The sequence below is a fragment of the Cupressus sempervirens genome, chromosome 4 (assembly GCF_028749045.1).
Source record: "Cupressus sempervirens isolate cs-2001-9-10 chromosome 4, ASM2874904v1, whole genome shotgun sequence".
In the NCBI taxonomy this organism is placed as follows: Eukaryota; Viridiplantae; Streptophyta; class Pinopsida; order Cupressales; family Cupressaceae; genus Cupressus; species Cupressus sempervirens.
Genome location: NC_143121.1, coordinates 145,419,119 through 145,433,254, shown reverse-complemented (window position 1 = coordinate 145,433,254; position 14,136 = coordinate 145,419,119). Strand labels below are relative to the sequence as shown.

General features: G+C 32.3%; 1 protein-coding gene and 1 pseudogene across 1 annotated transcript; both read left to right on the top strand.

The window, feature by feature from the left end:
- The first annotated feature begins 259 nt into the window (after positions 1–259).
- Positions 260–2,980, top strand: LOC149560369 (putative disease resistance protein RGA3). The gene has a single exon (XM_089827596.1). The coding sequence runs from the start codon at positions 260–262 to the stop codon at positions 2,978–2,980; it is 2,721 nt and encodes a 906-aa protein (XP_089683722.1).
- Positions 2,981–12,340: 9,360 nt separating this feature from the next.
- Positions 12,341–12,916, top strand: LOC149560368 (flavonoid-6-hydroxylase pseudogene; annotated as a pseudogene).
- The last annotated feature ends 1,220 nt before the right edge of the window (positions 12,917–14,136 follow it).

Sequence of the window (14,136 nt, the reverse complement as noted above, 5' to 3'; positions counted from 1 at the left end):
TCTAGGTATAATTAGGAAGTTAAAAACAAATGTAAAAATGTAATACGTTGTAATATTTCGTCGCTACATTCTGTTCAACGCGTTCCACGCGGAAACTAGACTTTTTTCTGTTGAATGTTTCAGGGTTATTTTCCCATAGACCTTTTGATCCAAAGTTGAGGTTGCTTTGCTGCATTGGTGAGCAATTTCGATTTGGCGTGTATAAGAATTCAAGAGATCTTTTACCTCCAAATTTTGTATTCATAATAACAGAATAAGGATGGCGGGTGCAATTGCAGAAGGTGTTATTAGCAAGATTACTGAGATGATAATCCAACAAGCCGCTGAAGAGGCGGCGCTGGTCTGCAACTTCACCCGAGACTTTGATTGGTTGAGAAAAAAGCTCAGAACAATAAGCAGCGGTCTGAGATATGCGGATTCAGTTGCTACACAAGATGAGGACGTGAAAGAATGGCTGCACAACGTCAGAGACATTGCGTGGGATGCAGAAGACATTGTGGAAGAGTGTGTCGCTCGCCGTAATGGATGTGTAAATCACTCTTGTTTGTGCAATCTGGATGAAATTATTTTCCGTTACAGAATGGGAAAAAGAATTGAACACGTGAGAAAGCGAATCAGATCCATAATGATAGATGGAGAGCAGCTGAAGCTTTTCAGGGACTTAGTGCCACCCAACTCTGAACAACCATCAAGCAGTGCAGCGTGGAAGGGAAATAGTCTCATCTCGGGTGATTCGCACCCTGTGGCAATTGAGCCCAGGCTTCAACACCTCATCTCCTTGATCGATGAATCCACTGTTCCAGTCATTGCCGTGGTGGGCATGGGCGGTGCAGGAAAGACATTTCTCCTCCAAAACCTTTTTGAGAGGATCAAAGAAAGGTATGAACTTTCAATCTGGCTCCCCATTTCACAGTCGTATTCTCTTCATAAATTACAGTGTGATTTAGCGTCCCATGTGGGAGATTTAGAGGGTAGAGTAAAGGATGTAAGTGAGGAGCGAGCGGCAGAGCTGATTCATGCCGGTCTACAAGGAAAAGAGTCTCTCATTGTTCTCGACGATGTCTGGAGGGCAACCAGAGAAGAAAACATAATTACGAGCCTTGGTCTTCCAATTGGCAGCAATACCCAATGTAAAATCTTGGTTACAACTAGAAGCATGGAGGTTTCTGAGAAGCTCAGCGCTTTAGCTTACCGCATGGAGCTTTTATCAGAGCAAGAGAGTTGGCAGTTGTTTTGTGCTTATGCCTTTTCATACTATGCCCAAAATCTGCCACCAGAGTACCTTGAAGAAGTGGCTCAGCAAGTTGAAAAGGAATGTGGAAGATTACCATTGGCTCTGAAGACATTGGGCGCTTCTCTCTCAGACTGCACCGATATTAAAATGTGGATGACTAAATTGCATCAACTCAGAGAGTCTGAGTTGCATCAACGTGAAGAGGTCAGTAATCCTGACTACCACATCATAGAGATTCTGAGATTGAGTTATGATTCCCTGCCCACAGCTCTAAAGCCTTGTTTTTCTTTTTTGTCATTCTTTCCCGAGGATGAGAAAATACATTGTGACTATCTCATAAATTTGTGGATAGCGGAAGGACTCATTCCCCAAGAAGGAGATAAGTGGGATTTGGGTTGGAAATATTTATACAAGTTAGCCAATCTGTGCTTGCTTGAAGTATGGGAGGACTGGAATCTAATCAAGTATTGCAAGATCCATGACTTGCTGCTTGATCTCGCAATTGATATATCTAAAGCAAACAGATGTACATTTTCTGTTGACGACGTCTTGACATCTGGAACAAAAAGTGATGTTTGGCATAGAGTTCTACTGGCAAAAAAGGAGATAGATGATAAAGTCATTGCAAAAGACATGGTTTGTTGTCCCAATACTCTTCGCACTCTATCACTTTACAGTAATCCAATTGAAAAATTTGAGGCAAATTTGTTTAGCCCTATAAGATTGCTCAGGGTTCTTGATTTGAGCCGTACTCAGATCTCTACGTTGCCACCATGTGTTGGTAACCAAAACCTTCTCAAACTTTTAAACTTATCATGGACAAGTATTAAGGAGGTACCAATCTGTGTGAGAAGACTTTCGAGTCTTATCATGCTCGATCTATCTTGGTGCCGACAGCTGCAAAGGCTGCCAGACTGGATAAATGAAATGAAATCTCTCGAGCATCTCGGTATAAAAGATTGCTATAATCAACTGGGGAATCAAATACCCAAAGGAATATCAGAGCTGGTGTCTTTGAGGGTACTCAGATCAGATCTTTTAAGGTTTTCTGTTGAAGAAGATGGGTTGCTAAAGTTGGAGGATGTGGCCAAACTAAACCGCCTCCAAGAACTAAGCTTGTGTGTTCAGCACGAACAGCAGTTGAAGTGTATCGAAGAAGGAACCCTTGCTCACTTACTCAATATGCGTCATTTGTCTATATCAAGCTCCTCTTCAACAGAATGGAATCTACCACAGAACTTCATTGCTCTGATGGAACTCCAAAGACTTGAATTGGCCAATTTTGTGGTGCCAAATTGGGTTTGTGCGCTAACAGATCTGAAGCATCTCACGTTATTGAATTGTAGTTGTAGGAATTATCCAGATTTAGAATCAATGCCTAACTTGGTAGTGTTGAGATTAATGGGTAATGAGAGATGCAGAGAAATACCAAAGAATTTTGGAAAGGCGTCCATGTTTCCCAAGCTGCGGTATTTGCATATTGAGTACTTCCCCGTTTTAGAGGAATTTCCGGATTTGGAGGAGGGAGGTATGGCGAATTTGGAGAAATTGTGTTTATGCGAGTGTCCGAGCGTGAGGAAGGTTCCAGGTGGATTGGAACATTTCAAAAGACTACAATGGTTTGAGTACACAGGCACGGGAACCAATGAGTTCGCTGAGAAATTGTCTGAGGGCGGTGAAGTCTGGGAAAATATCAAAGCTAACAATCAGCGTGTGGTCATAAAAGGGTATGATTTGTCCATATAATAGTTTGTCTTTATGGCTATATAGTTTAAATATAAATATCTAGTTCAATTTTTTTTAGGGGTTCTAATAAGAGCGATGTTTTTGTTAGGTTTAGTTCTAATTATTAATATTACATTATATGAAGTTGTGACACAAGTTATTGATAGTTTAATATTTTAGGTTTTTTTTTGGTAAGTGGTTCATTTGTACACTATTATTGAGATATTTAATGGAAACTGAGGACATTTGACAATAAATTAAGACGTTTTTTTGTGAATGGTTATTGATATAAAACATAGCAATATGAGAAGACACTTTCAAAATGTCATTTTTTTGACTAGTTATGTTCACCAATCAATAAAGAGAGATCCATGAATATCCATGAATATCTACAAGTTGAAATCTTACCTTTAAATTTTTGACTCACATAACAAGATACATAAAAAAAATTCTAAATTAAAATTGAATTTCTAATTTAAAAATTCTAAATAAAGGGTAGAAACATTTCCCTAACTATTAGCCACCACCAAGAATTTTATTTATTTATTTCAAAGAAAAACCTCCTATTGTTCCTAAGTAAAATAAAGTTACCACCTTCTAAAAGTTCAAGTACTATCTTCATTCATGCCCGAAAGTGGCTATCAATTGATTGCATGTTAGGACATCACTCAAAAAATCTGCTACTAATATTTTCTTTGGAGCATTTTATGCCTGAAACGCTACTATGTCATAATGGTTTTTGACAATTTTACATGCCTGCTAGCTATGCCTAAGTAACAGATTGAACTCTTAAATCCCCAAGAAATAGAATGAACTTAGAAATTGCCAAAGGGCTCTAATAAAATCACCTCCCTTTTAGAGTTGCCTGAGATGTAAATATGATAGCTTTATACTACAGGTTGAGATAATGTGCTCTCATTTGTAGTTTCGGCAGCATAGGAGCCAGTTATAAATTTCCACATGCATAATGGAGATACAGAGATTTATAAGTTTTGAAGAATTAAAAGATATATTTTATGTGTTCTAAATAGTTAATTAACAAAATAAATTTTATCAATATTTTACAATTATAGGTTGTTTAATTCTTTTTAATGGACATTGAACACTATTTTGGGCTTAACTTTCTTCTAAAATCATGTATTAGTCTACTTTCGAAACTCCTTATACAATATAATGTTTTAAAAATTAGTATATCTAATAAATCTGATAATTAATATCATCAAGATATTCAAATATTTAAAATTTGTTGAAAAAGAAAGAATTGAAGTAAATCAAATTAAAAATAGATAAATATTATATTAATTAATTAAAATATGGGTGAAAGAAATAACTTGTCATTTTGAAAGGAAATTTTAAAATTATATAGACAATTATTTAATGTTATAGTAATTAAAAGAAATATTATACATTTTATCGTCAAACAGTTAGTACACATTAAAGCAATAGTGTAGGGAATTTGTAAACATCATCTAATAATTTCATACATAAAATATTTATTCAAATAAATTTGAACATAATGCATCACAAAAATTAATAGTGTAGTTATTATTAGTTAATTAAAAATTGGGTACAATCAAAAAATACTATTGTTTCAAATGTTGTCAATACATTATCAAATAATATGTAGAATACTTCAATTTTTTAACCATGGATGGATTGGTAATAACTCTACATTTCCAAGAAGAACTTTTCAAACTTTAATTGATAGAGTTGACTTCACACCAAGTAATGTAGGTACCACATAATGTGGGAGCAACAACCTGAAAGATGGAATGACTTTGTGCAGTGTGAATGTGAGAGTTTAATCAAACCTAAGGGTAGCAAGCAACCATTCCTCAAGTGGGTCTTTGTGATAGGTAATTTTAGATTTTCCTTTGAGAAATTTTAGAAACTTTAGACTAGGCTCATCAAAGAGTATGCTTTTTGGCATTTATTGTTGGCTTGATGAATAATTTTTAAATGGATCTTGCAAGATAAGGATCATGAATCTCATAGTACAATGTATCTAGTCATTCACATAAATCTACAATCTCAATCTAAAGGTGGTGAAAATTGACATCTAAGTTCATCTTCTCTTTTGTTTTGTGATAGAAGTTGAAGTAAACAACATAGAAAAAATTATTTGAATGTTCCTTTGTCCTTTGTTTTTAATTCATCTAACAATTCTATTCCTTATCCAATACTATATACTCAGCTCCTCTATAAGAAGGATGACATTTTGTGGAAGATTGGGATGGAAGTCTTGCAACCAAATGTAAACCCATTCTAAATGTAATTTGTCTACATCCTATTTAGTTGCATGAAGATTATTAAAAACTTTTATATCATTTTGAAACATGATAAAGAATATTACTTTTTTAAATGAAAGAATTGTTTCATAAAGATAGTAACCATTAAAACAATGAATCATATGAAATAAACATAAAACATATTTTATCAACTCAATATTTCACAACACGTTGTTTAAAGGTTAGTATATTTAATGTTTGAAAATTTTATATTCGACATAAACTGATACAAATTTACAGATTATAAGAAAATAAGTGATCATTACTTTATGTAGGAATACTAAAAGTAATTTACAAGGATATATTAAATATCTATTTTTATATTATGGTAGTATCCAAGTAAATGAAAAAAATTGATCTACTTAAATAATTACATATTTTTGTTAGTTATAGTTTTTCAATGTAGACATTGCCAAAGTAAACAATACTTGAGTAAAAATTACAAATTATTGAAGTGGCCAAAAAAAATTGTTCATGCATTGGGAAAAAATTCAAACACAACATATGACATCAATTATCTTCCAAGAACTTAAGTCTAGTTCTTTCATCCTGCACTTGGCAACTTGCCTACCATTTTTTATTTTCTCAAAGAGTTCATATGTGAATAGAGGTATTATTCTTATATAATGTAATGATTTTACACAATGAATTGCCACAAATGTCATTTGTCACTTTTAGAAGAGTCAAATGCTGAGGTTTATGTATACTCAATGTTCATACCAATCTAAAAGGAAATTTAAGTGTTCTACCCTTTTGTATTGGTGTTATTGGAATTGTTTTCAGATGATGATCTTCAAATGGTTGTCTAGAATAATAATTAAACTCAGCCATCACATATGTTAGAGGTTCAGATAGAGCACTACTTTATTTTAAGACTATTTTTTGAAAATATACTAGAGATCCATTTACAAGACCTACTTTTACCCATAGATTTGAAGTTTTCATGACCCTTAAATCCTTATAGATTACCAACCCAAGATCAAGCACATCATTTGAATAATCTTCTAATGCATTAACATTTTATCTTTTTGTTGCAACACTACATGCACTAGGATAATTCAATGAAGGTAGCATTTTTTTACTATGACTATGAACATTTTCATTTGTTGAGAACAAATAGACATCATCTTCAAACTCTAAAATTGTAGCAACATCTATGTTCATAGAGGTTATCATTATTAGAAACCTCCAATCATCAATCTATCAGTTTGCATATCTTACATTCATCAAAAGTTGACAAAATATTTGTCGATTGTGATTTTATCCATATTTTTTGAATATCTTATCCAAAATAACAACTTTCTTAAATTCGTACCATAGTAATTTTTTTCTTCTATTACTATCATATGTTGGTTTATCCTTAACCGGAGAAGGTTGAACCCAAACTCCTATCAAATTAAAAGATACACCTGAAAATAAGCATGAAAATAATTATTTCATAAGAAATAATTTCTATTAGTATTTTAGTAAATTATTAGTCTATATTTTATATCATCTCCTACTTCTCAATGAGGATCATTTCATCAATCAAAATTTACTTGATATATGCCATATCTTCTTGAAACCTGGCTAGTCTTGTTCCTTCCACCTAATAAAAATTTTGTATCGGTATTTTAGATTTTGAATGAACCAGAGAAGATCCTGTATTGATTATTGAGACTCCTATTGGTGCCAATAATAGAACAAGATATTCAAAGGGTATTGCTACATTTTCAAGAGATTGACTAATGACACCAATTACATATGACCTTTCAGTTCCTGTCATTCTTTAAATTATCATGAGTAATGGCTCTATTTTTTTATTTCTATGACATTGTATCATGAATATGTCAATTGACTCTTTTTATTTGTCACCAAGGGTCATGTAGTTGATGCATTGGGGAATTTGATTATATATTAGATAACCATGATTCTTCATGTTACTTATAAAATTAATTTTTATAGTACTGTACTCTTCTCCCTTAAAATTAGTAGACCAATTTGTATGTTTGCCAATGTCTCTTCTCCCCAACATGTCTATTTCTAAGCACTCTATATTTTTGTCATCATTCAACCTAGATATAATCTCCCATTCATGTTTTATTGTATTTCTATGAAAACAATTATCATTTTTAAATCATTGTCACTTGGGTTTTCATTATTATCTTTAGCCACTATATGTTCAACATGTCAAGTATTGTAGGTAAATGTCTCCTAATTTTCTATGAAGGAGTCATCATTGTGAACAATATATCATTCTATACCATGGAATGATTGTTAGAGAAACAACTCTAATATATATAAAAAGTCAACCCATTTACCTGACTCATGTGAAGAAATAGCTACAAATCTAGGAAACAATCTAGTGATTGTTTCTTGTTTTCCTTGGCTCCCATTTGTTGTCTCTTCTTCTTTTAGGATTATGTATGCATGATCTTTCTATATCAATTAATGTGACAACTTCCATACATGGGTAAGAGCAAGAAGATGAGTCTCAATTCTGTAGAAGTCCTTTGTGTGGATTGAAACTTCTTCTTAATTGAGCACCCGATTAGGTTCGGTAGCCCAATTCATTTTCAAAAATTGGGCACCCACTTTATGAGTATGGATCAGGGTACCAAAACCAAATTAGGCACCCAATTTGTAAAGTCTTATAACTTGATTTTTAGCATTTTTGTCATTTTCACTGTTTGAACTACAAGATAGAAATATTTGGAGATGGGAGCCTAGTTTGGAGAGCCCTACTTACCCCCACATTTATTTTTTCACCCTTCTAGGTATATCTATTTTTTTCTTTTATTTTATTTCACTATTTTCTACCTTCTTCTTAAACATTAGGTTAATCTTATTTCTTTTTATTTCATCATTATTAATTTTATATCTATAATTATATTTTTATTGTATTTAATTTAAATTTGATTTTTTTTTTTTAAATTAGTGTATTAAACGTAGAATACATAAACTATCAAAAAAAAAAATAGAAATGATAGGCTCAATTGATACTAAAAACATAAACTATAGGTTCAGTTTCAATAGAAAAATATATAATTTAAAAAGAAAACATAAACACTAGCATTAGGTAAAACAATAAATATTAAACACATTAACATTAGGTAAAATAATTAAAGACAGAACTTCATCGTGCAAAACCAATCTAAATTTGAAAATTCTAAACTTAGAAAACCAAAAAAATTCAAAAACTCATGTTCATATCATGATATCCTTGTGCTCCTCCCTTTCTCTCTCTTTTCATCTTTTCATCTGCATTCATAATTTTAGAGAGAGAGAGGGGGGGGGAGGAAAGAGAGAAAAATGAAGAGGAGAGAGAATAAAGAGGGGGAAAAGAGAGAAAGGAAGGAGCAAGAAAAAAGGGAGGGACTCCCATTCTCTCTACTTTCCATCTTTTATCTCTCTCCTCCCTCTCTCTCTCTCTCTCCTCCCTTCCACTTTCTCTATCCTACCATCATCTTTCTCTCTCCCCACTTTCTCTCTCCTCCCTATCTCTCTCACCATTCTTTGTTTCTCTCCTCACTACCTAGGACCTATTATTAGCGATGAGATTCTCATATAAGTCAATGTATAGAAATAAATAAATTCATTTATCATAACCATTATTAAGATAAATTTATGATACAATCTCTTTTATTTAAATTAAACAATATATTAATGTTTTTTTAAAATGATATAGATAAATAAGCATATAAGATTGATATTCATTTAAATTTATGTTTTATATGATCATTTAATTATATAATTAATTATAGTTTAATCTCTCTCCTCCCCTTTTTGATATATTTGTAGTTAAAGATGTATTAGATGTTTAGATGGCTTTAAATATGCAATTATATTTATGTTTTAGATTTAAAGATGATTTAAATATATAACTTTAAATCCTAGTTTGAACCCTAACCATAATCTAATCCTAACTAGAGTTACATTAATAACTTTTGAACCCTAAATAATACATAATCCCAAACCTTACCCTAATTCTAAAACTAACCCTAAACCTCAAATGTGAACTAGATAATAATCCTACCATCATCTTTCTCACTCTTCTCTTCCTATTTCTCTCTACTCTATTTGTTTCTTGTACCATCATATTTCTCTCTCCTCACTTCCTCTTTCTCTCTCCTACCATCATCTTTCTCAATTCTCCCTTCCTCTTTCTCTCTCCTACCATCATTTTTCTCTATCCTCCATCTTTGTCTCTCCTCCATTTCTCTCTCCTACCATCATCTTTCTCACTTCTCCCTTCCTCTTTCTCTCTCCTACCTCACTTTTCTCTCTCCTACTATCATCTTTCTCTCTACTCCCTCTTTTTCTCATCTCCCCTGAATCTCTCTTTCCCTCTCTATCCTACCTAAGACCTATTATTAGCCATGAACTTCTCATATAAGTCCATGTATAGAAATGAGTAAATTCAATTTTCGTAACCCCTTTTAAGATAAATTTATCTTACAATATCTTTCATTTTAAATTAAATAATATATTAGTGTTTCTTTAAACAATATAGATCGATAAGCATATAAGATTGATGTTCATTTGAATTAATGTTTTGGATGTTCATTTAATTATATAGTGAATTATAGTTTAGTCTCTCTCCTCGCCTTTTTGATATATTTGTACTTAAAGACATATTAGATATTTAAATGGTTTTAAGAATATAATTATATGTTTTAGATTCAATTCCTAGTTTGAACCTTGACCATAATCTAATCTAACTAGAGTCACATTACTAGAGTTTGAACCTAGATTTCTCTCTCCTCCCTTTTTTAAATTAGTGAGATTCTAGATTTCTCTCTCCTCCCTCTTTTTCTTTCCTATATTAAGATGTTTAAATAGTTTGAAAGACATGTAATTAGATTTATGTTTTAGCTTTTTTTAGTTAAAAAGTAATTTTGTGAATTTTTATGTTCTATATATATATATATATATATATATATATATATATATATATATATATATATGCATATTATATTTCATGGATTATATATTTGATGAGGACCCACCCCTGCCCCCTCCATCTCCACCCACACCTCCACGACCACCTAGTCCTCCTCCTCCAATGACCCCCAATAAGTTCTGGGAGAGCATGAAGCACAACATCCACGACCTCATGCAAGACATTGAGACCATTAGGTACGAGACATGTCCTCCCCTAGCTACTTCACCTTGTACATAGCATGCAAGACATTGTACATTTTGTACAAAGCTTAGACTATGAGATAGATAGCTTTTGAGCATGGAGAGAAGACATACTTGCATTTTATTTTGACAACACGTCTTATAAACAAGTCCATGACTTCAAAATAAATAAAGATCATTTACAAAGATATTTTAAGAACTTGAAGATGAGTGAAGAGATAAGTGACAAGAATCCCTCTGTATCTATTAGATGGTGTACACACCCTTAGATATCAAAGGATTTTTAGGAGCGGTGGTGGATGGTACTTGTCAATCCACCACACATTAATCATAATGTGCAAATGTGCTTTCTTAGAAATGCACTTTCTAAGGTGCAAATCCTCTTTAGATTAGATCTAGCACTCATAATGTAGCTATTGTAGAATTAAGGATGCAGGGTAGATGCCCATCATACCAAGAGAAGTATGTTGCATAATGAAAATCCAAAGAAAATCAACAAAAGTAATCAAGAACAATTTAATGAATTCTGAAATACAGAGGCAAAATATAAAACAAATAAATGTAAAGAAATGTTGAATCGAGACAATTAAGAAAAGTATGACATATAATGAGTTGACCATAGAACAAGAATTACATATCTTGGATTTATTGCAGTCAATGAATCTCACATTTATTTGGGATATATTGTCAAACAATTCTCCATCGCAAAGTATAAGATCTAGCAAAATTATATTTCAAATTATGATGGATGTGCATATCCTATTCTAAAACACCCATTTTGGAATAGGTTAAGAGGATATTTGATGCTCTTGGAAAACCCTTTCAAGTAGAGGGTCTACAATGATGTAAGAAATAACTTTCCAAAGGTAAGATATGTACAACACTGAAGCCTGGTAATGCAGAAGGTATCGCTTCATCGCAAATTTGTAGATCATATAAATCAAACAAAAAGTTAGAAACAAAATGGGGAGGAAGAAAGTAAGGAGGCTACTTTGGCATCCTCCCATTAAAAAAATAGTAGCCAAACTCAATTTCAGACACTTGTTTGTTGTAAATAATGTCATTTATACAAGGCATGATGTCATTTATACAAGGCATGGACAAAACATGTGGAAGGGGAAAATTCTTGGAGAATAATGCCTAAAATTCTCTATTTTCTCTTGCTTGAAAATAAAAAGACTCACTAGAAAAAGTAATGCAACCAATCAAAAAATTTGAAATAAAAAATAATAATTTCATTTAATGACAGATTTTCCACAAACTATAGGCAAAAGGGAAAATATAAAACTCTGCACAATTATCAAGATATGAATTAATACAAAATTGAGAATTGAAAACTATAATCCCTGCCTTTAGAAGATGGGGACTTATTATTATTATTATTATTATTTATATTTAAAATTAATTTTATAATACTTTTTATATCCTTATCCTCGTCTTTCTCTATCTCTCCCTTTTGATAATAAAGAACGAAATTTTTTTTATTGAAACCTTTTATTTTTAATCATGAATGAGACACAATTGATTCAAATTTACAACTTTTTTTATTAAGACTTTCTTTAAACAAACACATTCATTTACTAAATAGTCTAAAAGCTCACCACATGTACTACACAAAAAAAGTAAAATTATACCAATTGTTTTTTAATTGAACTTCCATGACCCTTCCAAATATACATTGCCCACTAAAATACCATTCATAGTTTTAAAATGTTTTAATATACAATTAAGCACAAAGAGCCGTCCTCTACTGATCACTTTCTAATTATAAAATGTTTTAATATACAATTTAACACAAAGAGCTGTCCTCTACTAGTCAATTGACGTAATATATTTCTTATCCAAAATTGAATATCATGGCTCAACATTATCATCTTCTCCATTTCATACAAATAAAATCCTTCTGGTGACAGTTCACATGATATCTATTTCTAAATCGAATTTCAAAATGATGAGACTCCGAGTGACCATGACACACCCATATATCGAAGCCGTGTTCATACAAATCTCTGTTCTTTTTGCCAACCTCATTTATTGGCAGGAGGGTACTGAAACATCTTCTGTGACCATTAAGTGGGCACTGTCAGCTCTGATGCAGCGCCCTCATAATTTGCATAAAGCCGAACAAGAGCTCGACACGCATGTCGGTCGGGATAGATTAATGGAGGAATCAGATCTACCCAAGCTGAAATATTTGGAAGCAATTGTAAAGGAAACTCTAAGGCTTTTTCCAGCTGAACCGCTTCTGGTCCCTCATGAATCTACCGAGGCGTGCGGTGTAGGAGGATACAGTGTTCCCGTAGAAACTCAGCTGTGGGTGAATGTTTGGGCAATTCAGAGGGATGCAGCCCTGTGGGAGCGGCCCACTGAGTTCTACCCTGAGCTTTTTCTCAAGGGCGGCAAAGAGATTGATGTGAAAGGGCAGGACTTTGAATTGATTCCATTCGGTTCGGGGAGGAGAATATGCCCGGGCATGCCTCTAGCGTTGGTTGGCTACTTCAAAGCTTTGAGTGGTTTATTTAAAAGGGTACTGAAATTGACATGATAGAGGGGTTTGGTTTCACAATGCCCAAATCAATTCCATTGGAGGTTGTTATCAAACCTCCCCTACCCTTCCATCTCTACTCATGATATCTGTACTTACTGAGGAATTTTAGATCTGATCACAGCGTCTGTCTGCAATCATTTACTTTACTAGGAATAGGTCATAAGGTTTATAGTCCTTGGATATTTAATAATTTTTGTAACTGTGCAGTTTTTAGTCAAATTTATTGACTCATACACAAAGGTGAAGCACCAAGCCTTCTCTCTAGTTCTCTATAGTTAATAGTGTTCAAGCTAGAGTAAACATACAACTGGTGGTCAAGCTCGTGTTAACTTTTTATATTATACAATCTACAATAGAGGAGACTAATAATATCTTAAACATACAACTACATGTTTGGGATTTAAACTCTATATGGAATTGACTAAATATAATTGGAGATAAAATGATCCATTGTTTAAAAAATATGATAAATGTGAGTTAAAGAACATATGTATGACATATAATTTATAGTAATAGTTCTTCTTCATTCTTAATCATGTAACGATGTCTACAATTTAAGCTTGATATTCTAAAACAAAAGCATCATATTGTGCTCAATTGTTTTCCTATATCTTGTGTTCTCTTCCATTGCAACAACAACATGCAGGATTGTTTAATACAAATATTTAATTTGGTGTATCATTCTACACCAATAAACACATGAAGATAGAGAGCTAGGTAGAGGTGAAAACTGGGAAATGCCCAAATAAGTAAAGAGGAAATTAAATGGAAAGAGGTAAGGTAGGAAAAAATAGGTAGATGATTTATTTATTTTTGAAAATAAACAATTTTGTAAAATTAGTTTTTATATATTAAATATTTCAATTAAATAATTATAACATAAATAAGTATCTAATTTTAATTCTAACTTAATTTAATCATATTTTACACAATAAAATATTCATCAAATAATTCACACATATGTTAATTAAATATAATACTAAGTCTAATACTAAGTAATTTTGAAGGCACCTGGTGGAAAAAAAGATAGAATTTTCAAGTTATCACTTTGATGAACTAGCTTTCAAAAAAATTCATGGATAAACACATTTCCTTGTGAAATTTTAAAAAAATCAAAAACATTAGAAATTCATTGAAATATTTTTTATATGCTCATTTTTTACTGGCTAGATGAAAGAAAATTTGAATTAAAGAAAAAACAAAGAAAACCACTAATA